This window comes from Puma concolor, chromosome E3 (genome assembly GCF_028749965.1).
Source record: "Puma concolor isolate L17-30 chromosome E3, mPumCon1.1.hap2, whole genome shotgun sequence".
In the NCBI taxonomy this organism is placed as follows: Eukaryota; Metazoa; Chordata; class Mammalia; order Carnivora; family Felidae; genus Puma; species Puma concolor.
The window spans coordinates 25,683,738-25,702,611 of record NC_141682.1 but is presented as its reverse complement, the minus strand read 5'-3'; the positions used below and the strand labels follow the sequence as shown (position 1 = coordinate 25,702,611).

General features: G+C 37.6%; 1 protein-coding gene across 6 annotated transcripts in view; it reads left to right on the top strand.

The window, feature by feature from the left end:
• LOC112853127 (phospholipid-transporting ATPase ABCA3-like) overlaps positions 1-18,874 on the top strand; it is a 182,119-nt gene that overhangs the window by 26,552 nt on the left and 136,693 nt on the right. For all 6 annotated transcript variants that reach the window (XM_086692808.1, XM_086692810.1, XM_086692811.1 and 3 more), the window contains 2 exons: positions 10,699-10,815; positions 11,395-11,512. In XM_086692808.1, coding sequence (XP_086548934.1) covers positions 10,699-10,815; positions 11,395-11,512 — 235 coding nt within the window. The remainder of the gene's footprint in view (positions 1-10,698; positions 10,816-11,394; positions 11,513-18,874) is intronic.

Genomic DNA, 18,874 nt, shown 5'->3' with positions numbered 1-18,874 from the left:
CTCAGGATCCACATTAAAGTGAAAACATAAGGTATCTGTCTTTCTCTGTATGACTTATTTCACTTAACATAACACTCTCCAGTTCCATCCATGTTGCTACAAAAGGTCAGATTTCATTCTTTCTCACTGTCACGTATATTCCATTGTCTATATAAACCATAATTTCTTAATTCCATTTATCAGTTGAGGGACATTTAGGCTCATTCCATAATTTGGCTATTTTTGAAAGTGCTGCTATAAACCCTGGGGTACAAGTGCCCTTATGCATCAGCACTCCTGTATCCCTTGGGTAAATTCCTAGGAGTGCTGTTGCTGGGTCATACGGTAGATCTATTTTTAATGTTTTGAGGAACCTTCACACTGTTTTCCAGAGTGGCTGCACCAGTTTGCATTCCCACCAACAGTGAAAGAGGGTTCCCGTTTCTCCACATCCTCGCCAGCATCTCTAGTCTGATTTGTTCATTTTGGCCACTCTGACAGGCGTGAGGTGGTATCTGAGTGTGGTTTTGATTTGTATTTCCCTGATGAGGAGTGACGTTGAGCATCTTTTCATGTGCCTCTTGGCCATCTGGATGTCTTCTTTAGAGAAGTATCTATTCATGTCTTCTGCCCATTTCTTCACTAGGTTACTTGTTTTTTGGGTGTGCAGTTTGGTGAGTTCTTTATAGATTTTGGATACTAGCCCTTTGTCTGATATGTCATTTGCAAATATCTTTTCCCATTACATTGGTTGCCTTTTAGTTTTGTTGATTGTTTCCTTTTCAGTGCAGAAGCTTTTCATCTTCATGAGGTCCCAATAGTTCATTTTTGCTTTTAATTCCCTTGCCTTTGGAGACGTAGCATTTGACAAAATTCAGCATCCTTTCTTAATAAAAACCTTGAGAAAGTCGTAGGAGGAACATACTTAAACATCATAATAGCTATTTATGAAAAGCCCACAGCTAATAATCATCCTCAATGGGGAATAACTGAGAGCTTTCCCCCGAGATCAGAAACAAGACAGGGATGTCCACTCTTACCACGTTGTTTAACATAGTATTGGAAGTTCTAGCATCAGCAATCAGACAACAAAAGGAAATCAAGGCATCAAAATTGGCAAAGATGAAGTCAAGCTTTCACTTTTTCCAGATGACATGATATTATACATGGAAAACCCAATAGACTCCACCGAAAGTCTACTAGAACTGATACATGAATTCAGCAAAGTTGCAAGGTACAAAATTAATGTACAGAAATCAGTTGCATTCTTATACGCTAATAATGAAGCAACAGAAAGACAAATAAAGAAACTGATCCCATTCACAATTGCACCAAGGAGCATAAAATACCTAGGAATAAACCTAACGAAAGATGTAAAAGATCTGTATGCTGAAAACTATAGAAAGCTTAGGAAGGAAATTGAAGAAGATACAAAGAAATGAAAAAACATTCCATGCTCATGGATTGGAAGAATAAATACTGTGAAAATGTCAATGGTATCCAAAGCAATTAACACATTCAATGCAATCCCAATCAAAATTGCGCCAACATTCTTCTCGAAGCTAGAACAAGCAATCCTAAAATTTGTATGGAATCACAAAAGACCCGAATAGCCAAAGTATTTTTTTTAATATATGAAATTTATTGTCAAATTGGTTTCCATGCCACACCCAGTGCTAATCTCAAAAGATACCCTCTTCAGTGCCCATCACCTACCCTTCCTTCCCTCCCACTCCCCCATCAACCCTCAGTTCTCACTTTTTAAGAGTCTCATGCTTTGGCTCTCTCCCACGCTAACCTTATTTTTTTTTCCTTCCCCTCCCCCATGGGTTTCTGTTAAGGCTCTCAGGATCCACATAAGAGTGAAAACATATGGTATCTGTCTTTCTCTGTATGGCTTCTTTCACTTAGCATCACACTCTCCAGTTCCATCCACGTTGCTACAAAGGGCCAGATTTCATTCTTTCTCATTGCGACATAGTACTCCATTGTGTATATAAACCACAATTTCTTTATCCATTCATCAGTTGATGGACATTTAGGCTTTTTCCACAATTTGGCTATTGTTGAGAGTGCTTCTATAAACATTGGGGTACAAGTGCCCCTATGCACCAGTACTCCTGTATCCCTTGGGTAAAATCCTACCAGTGCTATTGCTGGGTCATAGGGTAGGTCTATTTTTAATTTTCTGAGGAAACTCCACACTGTTTTCCAGAGTGGCTGCACCAATTTGCATTCCCACCAACAGTGCAAGAGGGTTCCCGTTTCTCCACATCCTCTCCAGCATCTATAGTCTCCTGGTTTGTTCATTTTGGCCACTCTGACTGGCGTGAGGTGATATCTGACTGTGGTTTTGATTTGTATTTCCCTGATGAGGAGCGACGTTGAGCATCTTTTCATGTGCCTGTTGGCCATCTGGAGGTCTTCTTTAGAGAAGTGTCTATTCATGTTTTCTGCCCATTTCTTCACTGGGTTATTTGTTTTTTGGGTGTGGAGTTTGGTGAGCTCTTTATAGATTTTGCATACTAGCCCTTTGTCCAATATGTCATTTGCAAATATCTTTTCCCATTCCGTTGGTTGCCTTTTAGTTTTGTTGGTTGTTTCCTTTGCTGTGCAGAAGCTTTTTATCTTCATAAGGTCCCAATAGTTCATTTTTGCTTTTAATTCCCTTGACTTTGGGGATGTGTCGAGTAAGAGATTGCTACGGCTGAGGTCAGAGAGGTCTTTTCCTGCTTTCTCCTCTAGGGTTTTGATGGTTTCCTGTCTCACATTCAGGTCCTTTATCCATTTTGAGTTTATTTTTGTGAATGGTGTGAGAAAGTGGTCTAGTTTCATTCTTCTGCATGTTGCTGTCCAGTTCTCCCAGCACCATTTGTTAAAGAGACTGTCTTTTTTTTCCATTGGGTATTCTTTCCTGCTTTGTCAAAGATGAGTTGGCCATACGTTTGTGGGTCTAGTTCTGGGGTTTCTATTCTATTCCATTGGTCTATGTGTCTGTTTTTATGCCAATACCATACTGTCTTGATGATGACAGCTGTGTAATAGAGGCTAAAGTCTGGGATTGTGATGTCTCCTGCTTTGGTCTTCTTCTTCAAAATTACTTTGGCTATTCGGGGCCTTTTGTGGTTCCATATGAAATTTAGGATTGCTTGTTCTAGTTTTGAGAAGAATGCTGGTGCAAATTTGATTGGGATTGAATTGAATGTGTAGATTGCTTTGGGTATTATTGACATTTTAACAATATTTATTCTTCCAACCCATCAGCACGGAATGTCTTTCCATTTCTTTATATCTTCTTCAATTTCCTTCCTAAGCTTTCTATAGTTTTCAGCATACAGATCTGTTACATCTTTGGTTAGATTTATCCCTAGGTATTTTATGCTTCTTGGTGCAATTGTGAATGGGATCAGTTTCTTTATTTGTCTTTCTGTTGCTTCATTATTAGTGTATGAGAATGCAACTGATTTCTGTACCTTGATTTTGTATCCTGAAACTCTGTTGAATTCATGTCTCAGTTCTAGCAGACTTTTGGTGGAGTCTATCAGGTTCTCTGTGTATATTATCATGTCATTTGCAAAAAGTGAAAGCTTGACTTCATCTTTGCCAATTTTGATGCCTTTGATTTCCTTTTGTTGTCTGATTGCTGATGCTAGCACTTCCATCACTATGTTACACAGCAGCGGTGAGAGTGGACATCCCTGTCGGGTTTTGATCTCAGGGGGAAGCTCTCAGTGTTTCCCCATTGAGGAAGATGTTAGCTGTGGGCTTTTCATGATTGGCTTTTATGATGTTTAAGTATGTTCCTTCTATCCCCACTTTCTCGAGGGTTTTTATTAAGAAAGGATGCTGAATTTTGTCAAATGCTTTTTCTGCATCTATTGACAGGATCATATGGTTCTTATCTTTTCTTTTGTTAATGTGATGTATCATGTTGATTGATTTGCGAATGTTGAACCAACCCTGCATCCCAGGAATGAATCCCACTTGATCATGGTGAATAATTCTTTTTATATGCTGTTGAATTCGATTTGCTAGTATCTTATTGAAAATTTTTGCATCCATATTCATCAGGCATATTGGCCTGTAGTTCTTTTTTTTACTGGGTCTCTGGTTTAGGAATCAAAGTAATACTGGCATCATAGAATGAGTCTGGAAGTTTTCCTTCCCTTTCTGTTTTTTGGAATAGCTTGAGAAGGATAGGTATTATCTCTGCTTTCAACGTCTGGTAGAACTCCCCTGGGAAGCCATCTGGTCCTGGGCTCTTATTTGTTGGGAGATTTTTGATAACTGATTCAATTTCTTCGCTGGTTATGGGTCTGTTCAAGCTTTCTATTTCCTCCTCTTTGAGTTTTGGAAGCATGTGGGTGTTTAGGAATTTGTCCATTTCTTGCAGGTTGTCCAGTTTGTTGGCATATAATTTTTCCTAGTATTCCCTCATAATTGCTTGTATCTCTGAGGGATTGGTTGTACTAATTCCATTTTCATTCCTGATTTTATCTATTTGGGTCATCTCCCTTTTCGTTTTGAGAAGCCTGGCTAGAGGTTTGTCAATTTTGTTTATTTTTTCAAAAAACCAACTCTTGGTTTCATTGATTTGCTCTACAGTTGTTTTAGATTCTATATTGTCTATTTCTGCTCTGATCTTTATTATTTCTTTTCTTCTGCTGGGTTTGGGCTGTCTTTGCTGTTGTCTTCTGTTCTTTTAGGTGTGCTTTAGATTTTGTATTTGGGATTTTTCTTGTTTCTTAAGATAGGCCTGGATTGCAATGTATTTTCCTCTCAGGACTGCCTTTGCTGCATCCCAAAGCATTTGGGTTGTTGTATTTTCATTTTCGTTTGTTTCCATATATTTTTTAATTTCTTCTCTAATTGTCTGGTTGGCCCATTGATTCTTTAGTAGGGTGTTCTTTAACCTCCATGCTTTTGGAGGTTTTCCAGACTTTTTCCTGTGGTTGATTTCAAGCTTCATAGCATTGTGGTCTGAAAGTATGCATGGTATGATCTCAATTCTTGTATACTTATGAAGGGCTCTTTTGTCACCCAGTATATGATCTATCTTGAAGAATGTTCCATGTGCACTCGAGAAGAAAGTATATTCTGTTGCTTTGGGATGCAGAGTTCTAAATATATCTGTCAAGTCCATCTGATCCAATGTATCATTCAGGGCCGTTGTTTCTTTATTGACCGTGTGTTTAGGTGATCTATCCATTGTTGTCATTGGGGTATTAAAGTCCCCTGCAATTACCACATTCTTATCAATAAGGTTGCTTATGTTTGTGATGAATTGTTTTATATATTTGGGGGCTCCCGTATTTGGCACATAGACATTTATAATTGTTAGCTCTTCTTGTTGGATAGACCCTGTAATTATTATATAATGCCCTTCTTCATTTCTTGTTACAGCCTTTAATTTAAAGTCTAGTTTGTCTGATATAAGTATGGCTACCTCAGCTTTCTTTTGACTTCCAGTAGCATGATAAGTACTTCTCCATCCCCTCACTTTCAATCTGAAGGTGTCCTCAGGACTAAAATCATTCTCTTGTAGACAGCAAATAGATGGGTCTTGTTCTTTCATCCATTCTGATACCCTGTGTCTTTTGGTTGGAGCATTTAGTCCATTTACATTCAGTGTTATTATAGAAAGATATGGGTTTAGAGTCATTGTGATGTCTGTAGGTTTCATGCTTGTAGCGATGTCTCTGGTACTTTGTCTCACTGGATCCCCCTTAGGATCTCTCGTAGGGCTGGTGTAGTGGTAACAAATTCCTTCAGTTTTTGTTTGTTTGGGAAGACATTTATCTCTCCTTTATTCTAAATGACAGATTTGCTGGATAGAGGATTTTTGGCTGCATATTTTTTCTGTTTATCACATTGAAGATTTCCTGCCATTCCTTTCTGGCCTGCCAAGTTTCAGTAGAGAGATCAGTCACGAGTCTTATAGGTCTCCCTTTATATGTTAGAGCATGTTTATCCCTAGCTGCTTTCAGAATTTTCTCTTTATCCTTGTATTTTGCCAGTTTCACTATTATATGTCATGCAGAAGATCAATTCAAGTTACGTCTGAAGGGAGTTCTCTGTGCCTCTTGGATTTCAGTGCCTTTTTCCTTCCCCAGATCAGGGAAGTTCTCAGCTATGATTTCTTCAAGTACACCTTCATCACCTTTCCCTCTCTCTTCCTCCTCTGGAATACCAATTATGCATAGATTATTTCTCTTTAGTGCATCACTTAGTTCTCTAATTTCCCCTCACACTACTGGATTTTTTTTATCTCTCTTTTTCTCAGCTTCTTCTTTTCCATAATTTTATCCTCTAGTTCACCTATTCTCTCCTCTGCCTCTTCAATCCAAGCTGTGGTCGTCTCCATTTTATTTTGCAGCTCATTAGTAGCATTTTTGAGCTCCTCCTGGCTGTTCCTTAGTCCCTTGATCTCTGTAGCAATAGGTTCTCTGCTGTCCTCTGTACTGTTTTCAAGCCCAGCGATTAATTTTATTTTTTTTATTTATTTATTTTTTATTTTTTTAATGTTTATTCATTTTTGAGAGAGAGAGAGACAGAGCATGAATGGGGGAAGGTCAGAGAGAGAGGGAGACACAGAATCTGAAACAGGCTCCAGGCTCTGAGCTGTCAGCACAGAGCCGGACGCGGGGCTTGAACTCACGGACTGCGAGATCATGACCTGAGCCGAAGTCGGACGCCCAACCGACTGAGCCACCCAGGCGCCCCCCAGCGATTAATTTTATTACTATTATTCTAATTTCACTTTTTGTTATATTGTTTATATCGTTTTTGATCAGTTCTTTAGTTGTCATTATTTCCTGGAAGTTTTTTTGAGGTGAATTCTTCCGTTTCATCATTTTGGATAGTCCCTGGAGTAGTGCAGAACTTCAGGGCACTTCCCCTGTGCTGTCTTGAATAACTGGAGTTGGTGGGTGGGGCCACAGTCAGACCTGATGTCTGCCCCCAGCCCACTGCTGGGGCCACAGTCAGACTGGTGTGTACCTTCTCCTCCCCTCTCCTAGGGGCAGGATTCACTGTGGGGTGGCGTGGCCCATCTGGGCTACTTGCACACTGCCAGGCTTGTGGTGCTAGGGATCTGGCGTATTAGCTGGGGTGGATCAGCAAGGTGCACAGGGGCAGGAGGGGCAGGCTCAGCTTGCTTTTCCTTTGGAGATCCACTTCAGGAGGGGCCCTGCAGCACCGGGAGGGAGTCAGACCCGCCAGAGGGATGTATCTGCAGAAGGACAGCGTTGGGTTGGGTGTCTGCGCGATGCAAGCAAGTTTTGTGATGGGAACTGGTTACATTTGTGATTTTGGCTGGGGGATGGGCGAGGGAGATGGCACTGGCGAGCGCCTTTGTTCCCCGCCAAGCTGAGCTCTGTCATCTGGGGATCAACAACTCTCCCTCCTGTTGTCTTCCAGCCTTCCTGCTCTGTGAGCAGATCTGTTAACTTATAACCTTCCAGATCTTACCTGCTTGCTGTCTGAACACACTCCATCTGGCCCCTCCACTTTTGCAAGCCAGACTCGGGGCCTCTGCTTGGCCAGCGGGCCATCCCTCCGCCTCAGCTCCCTCCCACCAGTCCTTGTAGCGGGCACCGCCTCTCCGCCCTTCCTGCCCTCTTCCGTGGGCCTCTCGTCTACGCTTGGCTCTGGAGAATCCATTCTGCTAGTCTTCTGGCGATTTTCTGGGTTATTTAGGTAGGCGTGGGTGGAATCTAAGTGATCCACATAATGCGGTGAGCCCAGCGTCCTCCTATGCCACCATCTTCCCAGAAGCCAAAGTAATTTTGAAGAAGAAGACCAAAGCAGGGGACATCACAATCCCAGACTTTAGCCTCTACTACAAAACTGTAATCATCAAGACAGCATGGTATTGGCACAAAAACAGACACATAGACCAATGGATTAGAATAGAGACTCCAGAATTGGACCCACGAAAGTATAGCCAACTCATCTTTGACAAAGCAGGAAAGAATATCCAGTGGAAAAAAGACAGTCTCTTTTTTTTTTTAATTTTTTTTTTCAACGTTTATTTATTTTTGGGACAGAGAGAGACAGAGCATGAACGGGGGAGGGGCAGAGAGAGAGGGAGACACAGAATCGGAAACAGGCTCCAGGCTCCGAGCCATCAGCCCAGAGCCTGACGCAGGGCTCGAACTCACGGACCGCGAGATCGTGACCTGGCTGAAGTCGGACGCCTAACCGACTGCGCCACCCAGGCGCCCCAAAGACAGGCTCTTTAACAAATGGTGCTGGGAGAATTGGACAGCCACATGCAGAAGAATGAAACCAGACCACTTTCTTACACCATTCACAAAAATAAACTCAAAATGGATGAAGGACCTGAATGTGAGACAGGAAACCATCAAAACCCTAGAGGAGAAAGCAGGAAAAAACTTCTCTGACCTCAGTCACATTTTCTTACTTGACTTGTCTACAAAGGGACTAGGTTTTCAACTTAAGAATTTTGAGGAAACAATAACATTGAAACTATTGTAGTAGAATTGAATGGGTTATCATAAAGAAAGTATGCCCATATTATCATGATCCTGTAAGAAATAAAACACTGCCGACACTCTAGAAGTCTGATTGTGTTCCCCTCAAAACATTTTCCCTAAAGTATACAGTAACCTGATTTCTAATATCATGAGTTAGTTTTGTCTGTTTTGAACTTGATATAAATGGAATCATGCACTATATTGTGTCTGTGTGATTCTTTACAGCTAAATATGTAGCTGTAGTTCGTTCATAGTCAATGAGTTATAGGAGTTTTAAGATTCCGTAGTATGACTATCAAAACTTACCTATTTTCCTTCTGTGTTTGGAGTTTGGGTATCGTAAGTAATTCTATGAATATTTTATACATTTTTTGCTGAATGTTAGATTATGCATATTTAACTTTAGTAGATAATGCCAGTGCTGTCAGCACAGAGCTCCATGTGGAGCTTGATCTCACCAACCATGAGATCATGACCTGAGCCGATATCAAGAGTCAGGTGCTTAATGGACTGAGTCACCCAGGTGCCCAAATTTTATCTAATTTTCTAATTTTTTTCCAATTTTATGGGAGTGTTTTGGCTTCAAAAATGTAGAGATCTTTCACTTTTCATTGTTTCAATTGTACAAGTCTTTTGCATCCTTGGTTAAGTTTGTTCTTATGTGTTTTATTCTTTTTGATGCTATTGTAAATGGAATTGTTTTCCTAATTTCCATTTCAGATTGCTCATTGATAGTATATAGAAGTTCTACTGATTTTTGTGTGTTGACTTTGTATTCTCCTACTTTGATGGGTCATCTATTAATTATGACTTTTTTTAATGTGTCGAATCTGTGGGGTTTACATGTAAGATCATCTCATCTGCAGAGTACTCCTTCCTTTCCAATTTGGATGCCATATGATACACACACACACACACACACACACACATATATATATATATATATGTATATGTATATGTGTGTTTATATATATATTTATATATTTATTTGCTCTGATTAGAACTTCTAATACTGTGTTGAATAGGAGTGAAAGCTAGTATCATTAATTTTCTCTTGATCTTAGGTGAAAGAGTATGATATTAGCTGTTATTTTTTATAAGGCCTTTGTTATGTTGAGGGAGTTCCCGTCTATTTCTAGTTGAATGTTTTATCAGTCTTGAATTTCTGCATCAACTGAAATGATCATGTGTTTTCTCTTAATGTGGTGTGTTATATTGGTTGATTTTCTATGTTTAACTCTCCTTGCGTTCCATGAATAAATCCTACTTGGTCATGGTGTATAATCCTTTCAACATGCTGCTAAATCTGGTTTGATACTATTTTGTTGAAAAATTTTGTGTCAATATTCACAAGGGATATTGGTCTGTAGTTTCTTTTCATGTGTATCTGTCTGAACACTAGACTTATAAAATGAGTTTCCTCCTCTTCAAGTGTTTGGAAGAGTTTGAGAAGCATTATTGTTTATTATTTTTGAAATATTTGATAGAATTCACCAGTAAAGCCTTCTGCTCCAGGGATGTACTTTGTTGGAAGTTTTTAATTAATGATATAATCTTATTCCCCATTATTGATCTGTTCAGATTTTCTCTTTCTTCATGATTCAGTTTTGGTAGCTTGTGTGTTTTTAGGAACTTGTGCCTTTTATATAGGTTATCTAATTTTTTGGCATATAGTTGTTTATAGTATGCTTTAAGTGATTGTTTTTATTTCTGTAAAATCAGAAGTAATGTCCCCAGTTTCATTTGGATTTTAGTAATATGAGTCTTCTCTCATTTTTTAGCCAATTTGACCAAAAATTTGTCCATTTGCTTTTATCTTTTGTAATTGAATTAAAATATACTTACATTACATGTTTACATTTATAAAATATATTTATATTACATTGAATTAAAAATATTATGCCCTACTAGAGGAAGGCATAATAAAAAGAAAGGGGATATTAATGTAAGTAGTTTATAGTTTTATTAAGGGTGTTTCATGCCTGAACAATATCAGGTAAATTATTGGTGAGGTCATCTATGGGCTTATAAGCATCTCAGAGCTCCCACACACTAGCTGAGTAATTTTAGTCAAGTCATTGATCTCCTCTATAAATTGGGCATGATAATATTTCTTATTTAGCCAATTTTGATTGTGGTGGAAATTTAGATAATATTTGTGAAAGCATTTTGTATATTATATTGTTTTACATGATGTTGATTTGTGTTAATTCTCCCACAGGAGTACCTGCTCATGATAGGACTCAGTAATTGGATGCTCTGGGCTGCCTATTTCTTCACATTCCTCTCTTTGTATTCAGTTATCATCCTTTTGATGTGCATTATTTTCTTTGCCAAGGCAAGTGTCTATTTCACTGTCCAGGCTATAGCTAAACTCTGAGAGGAAAAACGGATACATATGGTGTGGTCCTGTTGGATTCAGGAAGTGAACATGTGCCTATTGGTGACTCCGCTCTGGAAATTCAAGTGCTGCTTAGTCTCTCAGCAAACTAAACTTTTTTTTTAAGATTTAAAAAACATGTTTATTATTTTTGAGAGAGAGACAGAGAGACAGAACATGAGCAGGGGAGGGGCAGAGAGACAGGAAGACACAGAATCTGAAGCAGGCTTTAGGCTCTGAGCTGTCAGCACAGAGCCTGACACAAGGCTCGAACTCACAAGCCGTGAGACCATGACCTGAGCCAAAGTTGGGTGCTCAACTGACTGAGCCACCCAGGCACCCCTCCAGCAAACTAAACTTTAAGTCTAGGTGTGTGGACCTTCTGTAGTTAATAAATTGTTTACTCATCTCCCTGAGGCTTGTCATTCGTTTCACTAGGACTTTTAAAATATTTAAAGATGTTTCATTTCTCTTCTATTGTTTTGCTGTGACACCATTTAGAGTATGACTCAACTGGTTTCCTGATTGTTTTGCTAGATAGAACCTGTGCCAGTTATCCAATACAGTGACCCATCTCTTGTCTTCGTCTTTTTGCTATGTTTTGCTATCGCCACAATGTTCTTCAGCTTTATGGTTAGCACATTCTTCAATAAAGGTAAGTCAAAAACTCCTGGGAAAAATTGTCAGTGACTCAGTGGGGATTATATTTGGAAGCTCCTGTGACTTTCATTTGCCATCTCATCTGTAGCTTGTTTACATTCTAGCTAAAAAGGCAAGTATTATATGTACATGAAGTGATTCCAAAAGAAATGAAAGGAGTAGTGAAAATATAGTATAGTATACATGTGAAAAAGGATAAGAACCAAAATAAGATGTTTGAGGATTCTTTTTAACCTTTACCTGTGGCTTCACATGTGGTATCTGTTTAACCATCCAGCAGGAATGGTAATGATTGAGATGGCTTCTGTATATTCTACTAGAGGGAATAAAGTCTGTCAGTATGCGATGATGATCCTGGGGTATGTGAAGAGGAAGAAAACAACAAAATTGCTTTCCTGAAATAAAGGGTCTGTGTACTTCATTAATAGATTTTTATTGTGTGTTTGATGTGAATTTGAAATATAGTGTCCCATAGAGCTGACATTGACCTTGGAGACGTGCATATCATATGCACAAAAAAAGATTTGACAGGACATGCAGAGAGCAATGAAAATTAATGGATCATAGTATACACACGGAAAAAGAATGAAAATCCTCCAAATTCATATTAAGGTTGAGATAAACCAAAGAATGCTTCCTGTAGAGATTAGTTTTTAAACACTTGGGGCGCCTGGGTGGCGCAGTCGGGTTAAGCGTCCGACTTCAGCCAGGTCACGATCTCGCGGTCTGTGAGTTCGAGCCCCGCGTCAGGCTCTGGGCTGATGGCTTGGAGCCTGGAGCCTGTTTCCGATTCTGTGTCTCCCTCTCTCTCTGCCCCTCCCCCGTTCATGCTCTGTCTCTCTCTGTCCCAAAAATAAAATAAAAACGTTGAAAAAAAAATTTTAAACACTTTTGAAAGACTAGGAGATTGGAATAGGAAGTCAAGTCAATGGATGCAAGCATCATTCATATCTTTGTGCTGGCACGGTGTCTAATATACAAAGGCAAGTGAAAATTGTTTCCTTCCTTTTTGAGGGCTCACATACCAATAGCAGTCATGACCAATAATTCTATTTCATTTTATTTTTATTTTTCTCAGTACATTATCATAGTATTGTTAGTTAATGGCTCCTCACAAGGCACATGATTGTATGTATGACCATAAACAGCCAAAATTAAAAAACAAAACCAGCCAACCCGGAGGTAAAGAAAAGTGGTGTGTCAACGTAAGGCACAATGTGATATACCAAAGAGAAAAAAGAGATAGTTAGAAAACAAATACTGTTGTTTTCTGTTTCTGGAATTATGGCAGACTAGATATTTAGAAGGTTTTTGTACGTGTCTTTTGGTATATATGTATAAGACTTTCACTGTGGTATATAGTTAGGAAAGGAATTGCTAGGTCATAGCAAGGTTTGTAAATGCCCAGCATGACTACCCATGTCCAACATTTCCAAAGTGGTTGTGTGCCTTTACAGCCCCACTAAAGGAAGATGAGAATTCCTATTGCTCATATCCTTGACAGAATTTACTGTCAAACTTTAATTTGTGCCACACTAGAGATATGAAATACTATCTTATGGCAGTTCAAACCTTCATTTTCCCACTTACTGATGAAGCTGAGTGTTATTAATATGAGTCATGTGTTTCCTTTTCTATAAAATCTGTTTGTGCATGCTTGTCTATTATGATTATTGATTTTCAGGAGTTATTTATATATTCCTACTGCCGACTTTTTGTTAGTTGCACATGTGTTGCAAAACTTGTCCCAGTTTGGAACTTTTAGCTTTTTGTTAATGTTATCTTTTAATAGCAATTTTAATGTAACCAATTGTTTCCTTTACTAATCTCATCCTTCATAATTTGTGATACTAAATATTTCAGTGAAAAAAAAATTTTCCAAGTCACAGAGTTATCTTCCTGTGTTCTATATAGGGATTGATACTTTTGTGTGTGGTATGATATGGTGAATTGATTTTTCCCTCAAGTGCATAAGCAGTTGTCTGGCAACATCTGATAAATAGTTCACCCTTTCCTCACTGCTCTGCAGTACCTATTCTGTTATACGTCAAGATCCCCCTCATGTGTGCATTTGTATGGAGGTGGTCCTTTCACTGATACGTTATGTTTGAAGCATATTCACAGCATTTTAGTCAATATGGCTTCATAATAAATCTTATCGCCTGGTAGGGAAAGACGTCCAGTCCATTCTTTTTCTTCAAGTATGTCTTTGACTATTCCTGGCCCTTTGCTACTCTGTATACGTTTTAGAATAAGTAGGTTATGTTTCATAAAAAAATATTGTTTGCATTATCAATCAAAGTGTATTAAATCTATAGATCATTTTGGGGAGAATTAACATCTTTATAATTTTGAATCGTCCTCTTCAAGAACATGATATATATTTCCTTTTGATTAGGTCCTTTAAAATTCTTTTTTCTAGCTTTATATTTTTGTTATAAAAATTTAATAACTGTCTTCCTGAGTGTTTTTATTCTCTATTATTAAAAATGAAATATTATCAAAGTTATATTTTCACCTGCTTGTGATAATACTTAAATGTTGCCTTTCCTTACAATTTATTAAACTCTTAAGTTATTTCTAAGAACTATACATTCCTTTGGATTTTCTATATGCACATTCCTATAACGTGAAAATAAGGTGGGTTTTTTTTCCCCTCAGTCATTTTGTCTTATTTTCTTTCACCTCTTACTGCACAGGCTAGATCCTCTAATATATAATAAAAGGAATTAATGTAGATATCTTTGTCTTGTTCCTAAAATTAAATGGAAGTGGGGTTTTGTTGTTTGTTGTTTGTTTTATTTTAGAAAGAGCGTCCATGAGTGGGGGAGAGTGACCAAGGGAGAGGGAGAGACAGAAATCCAGGCAGGGTTCATGCTCAGTGTGGAGCCTGCCATGGGGCTCAATTCCACAACCCTGGAGTCATGACCTGAGCTGAAATATAGAGTCAGATGCTCAACCGACTGAGCCACCCAGGTGTCGCAAATGGAAATGTTTTTTATTAGTAGTAAATACATACAACATAAAAATTACCATTTTAGCTATATTAAATAAGTATACAATGTGGTAGCATAAAGTATATTCCTAATATACCATCACTATTATTTAATTTCAAAACATTTTCATCACCTGAAATGGAAACCACATATCTGTTAAGCAGTACTCCCATCCCACCATCCCCTCAGCCCCTGGCAACCACTAATCTGCTTTCTGTTTTTATGGATTTGCCTATCTGGATATCTCATATAAATGTAATGATACAAATATGTGACATTTTGTGTCTGAATTTTTTTTTTTACTTAGCTTAATGTTTTCAAGATTCATCTGTTGTGTGGCATTTATCAGTACTTCACTCCTTGTTATGACTGACTAATATTACATTGAATGGATGTACAACATATTGCTCATCTAGTCATCCATTCATGGGCATTTGGATTGATTCCTCCTTTGACTCTTGTGAGCCAAAGTGCTTCAATGAACATGTGGGTACAAATTATTGTTTGTGCATGTGCCTTCAATTATTTTGAATATAAACCTCAGAGTAGAATTGTTTGGTCATATGGTAATTTAATTCCCAACTTTTTTGAGGAACCATTAAACTGTTTTCCATAGTTGTTGCAACATTTTACATTTCTACCAAGAATAAAGGAAGGTAACAATTTCTCCACATCCTTGCCACTCCTTGATACATTCCATTTTTTATTATAGCCATCCAAATGAGTGTAAAGTGATACCTCATTGTGATTTTGATTTTCACTTCCCTAAACGGTAATGGTGTTGGGCATCTTTTCATGTGCTTGCTAGTCATTTGTATATCTTCTTTGGAGGACTGTGTGTTCAAGTCCTTTGACTATCTTTTAATTGGATTGCTTGTATTTTGGTTGGTGTGTTGTAAGAGTTCTCTATATATTCTGGATACTAAGCCCTTTCAGGTACATGATCTTCAAAATACCTTTTGACTCTCTTAATAATATCCTCTGGTGCACAGAAATTCTTAATTTTCATGAAATCCACTTTACCTGTTTTTCTCTTGTGTGTGTCAAAGAACCCATTTGCTAAACCTAGGGTCATAAAGATTTACCTGTACATTTTCTTCTGAGAATTTCATAGTTTTAGCTGTTATATTAATGTCTCTTATCCACTTTTAGTGTTTATATATGGTATGAAATCCAGGTCGAAGTTCATACCTTTTGCATTTAGATTATCTGTTTGTCAAAGGACCATTTATTGAAGGGACTGTTCTTTCCCTTATTGATGCTCTTGTCACCATTGTCAAGAATCATGTGTATATAGGACATATGACATAAGTCCTTTATTTCCATATTCTCAGATGTATTCCACTGGGTTTATATCTATCCTTAGATCAGTAACACACTTTTGAGATTACTATGGTTTTGTAGTAAGTGTTGAAAATGGGAAATGTGAGCCTTCAATTTTGTTTTTGTTTTTGTTTTTGTTGCCTGTTTAGGGTTCTGTGCAATTCAACATGAGTTTTAGGTTTGGCTTTTCTATTTCTGCAAACAAAAAAGGCAAATGGGATTTTTTTTAAAGGTCACAATGAATCTGTAAATCACTTTGGGGAGTATTTTTATCTTAACTATATTGTCTTGTAATTCATGAAGACATTTCTTTCCATGTATTTAGGTAGTCTTTAGTTTAATTGAGGAATATTTTATTGTTTTCAGTGTACACTTCTGCAACCCCTTGGTTTAATTTATTCCTAACTATTTTATTTTTTTCTGCTATTACAAATGGAATTCCTTTTTAATTTTATTTTCAGATTGTTCATTGATAGTGTCAAAAATTCAGCTCAGGGGTGCCTGGGTGGCTTAGTCAGTTACACATCCGACTTTGGCTTAGGTTATGATCTCACTGCTCCTGAGTTTAAGACCTGTGTCGGGCTCTGTGCTGACAGTTCAGAGCCTGGAGCCTGCTTCAGATTCTGTCTCTCCCCTGCTTGCATACTCTCTCTCTTTCTCTCTCTCTCAAATATAAAACATTAAAAAAAATTTTAATTCAGCTGATTTTTGTGTATTGAACTTGTACCCTCCATTGTTGCTGAATATGTTCATTAGTTTTAATAGATTTTTTTTTGTAGATTCTTTAGGGCTTTCTGCATATAATATCATGTCATCTGCAAATAGAAAAAATAGAAATAAGCTTACTTCTTCCCCTCCAATTTGGATGTCTTTAATTTTTTTCTTGCCTAATTGCTGTGGCTAGGACTTCTAGTGCTATGTGAATAGAAATGGTGAAAACACTCATATGTGGAATTTAAGAAACAAAACAGATGAACATATGGGAAGGCAGGGAGAGAATAAAGGGGAAAAAACCACAAGAGACTCTTAATGATAGAGAACAAACTGAAGGTTGATGGGAGGGATGTGGGTGGGCAATGGGCTAGATGGGTGATGGGTATTAAGGAGAGCACTTGTTCTGATGAGCACTGGGTGTTGTATGTAAGTGATGAATCACTAGATTCTACCCCTGAAACCAATATTACACTGTATCCTAGCTAATTAAAATTTAAATTGAAAAACAAAAACAAAAAAAGAAAGATATGGTGAAAACAGAAACTCTTACCTTCTTCCTAGTCTTGAGGGAAAAATTTCATTCTTAAACCATTAAGTGTGATCTTAGCTGTGGATTTTTCATAATCTCGTTTATCATGTTGAAGTTTCCTTCTTTTCCTAATTTTTGAGGTTTTTTTCGTGAAATGATATTGAGTTTTGTCAAATCTGTTATCTGCACAAATTAAGATGATTATATGGGTTTTTTCCTCCTTTCTATTAATGTAGTGTGTTTCCATGGACTGATTTTTCTCTGTTGAACTATCTTTGCATTCCTGGGACAAATCCTACTTAGTCATGGTGTAGAATCCTTTTAATTTGCTGCTGCATATTTGGCAAAGTACAACATCCATTCATAGTAAAAACCCTCAACAAAGTAGGTCTGGAGGGAACATACCTCGACATAATAAGGCCTTAGATGAAAAACACACAACATCATACTCACTGGGGGAAAATTGAAAGCTTTCCCCTTTAAGATCAGGAAAAAGACAAGGATGTCCAATCTCTGCACTTATATTCAACATTGTACTGGAAGTCCTAGCCATAGTAATCAGACAATAAAAAGAAATAGAATGCAACTATATTGGTAAGGAAGAAGGAAAACTTCCACTCTTTCCAGATGACATGGTACTATATTTAGAAAACCATAAGGATCCACCAAACTACTATAACTGATAAATGAATTCAGTAAAGTCTCAGGATATAAAATCAATGTACAGAAATCTACTGCATTTATAAACACTAATAATAAAGCAGCAGAAAGAGAAATTAAGAAAATAATCCCATTTGCAATTGCACCAAAAGTAAAATACCTAGGAATGAACTTAACCACAGAGGTGAAGGACCTGTATCCTGAAAACTATAAAACATTGATGAAAAAAATTGAACATGATACAAAGAAATGGAAAAACATTCCATGTTCATGGATTGGAAGAACGAATATTGTTAAAATATTTATACTACCGAAAGCAATCTACAGATTTAATGCAATTCCAGTCAATATACCAACAGCATTTTTCACAGAACCAGAACAAACAATCCTAAAATTTGTATGGAAACATAACAGACTATGATTAGCGAAAGCAGTCTTGTAAAAGAAAAGCAAAACTGGAGGTATCACAGTTCCAGACTTGAAGTATATTACAAAACTGTAATAAAACAATATGGTACTGGCACAAAAATAGACACATAGATCCATAGAACAGAAGAGAAAACTCAGAAATAAACCCACCATTATATGGTAAGTTAATATTTGACAAAGGAGGAAAGAATATCTGATGGGAAAAAGACAGTATCTTCCAACAAATGGTGCTGGGAAAACTGGACAGCTACATGCAAAAGAAACTGTACCACTTTCTTATACTACACAAAAATAAACTCAAAATGGATTAAATACCTAAATGTGAGACCTGGAACCATAAAAATCCTAGAGGAGAGCATGAGCAATAATTTCTTTGACATTGACCATAGCAACATTTTTCTAGATATGTCTGTTGAGGCAAGGGAAATAAAAGCAAAGATATTTAACTACTGGGACTACATCAAAATAAAAAGCTTCTACACAGAAAAGGAAACAATCAACAGAACTAAAAGGCACCCCCCGGAATGGGAGAAGATATTCGCATATGACATATCTGTTAAAGGGTTAGTATCCCAAATATATAAAGAACTTATAAAACTCAACACCCCAAAAACTAATGATTCGATTAAAAATGGGCAGAAGACATGAATAGACACGTTTACAAAGAGGACATCCAGATGGCCAACAGACACATGAAAAGATGGTC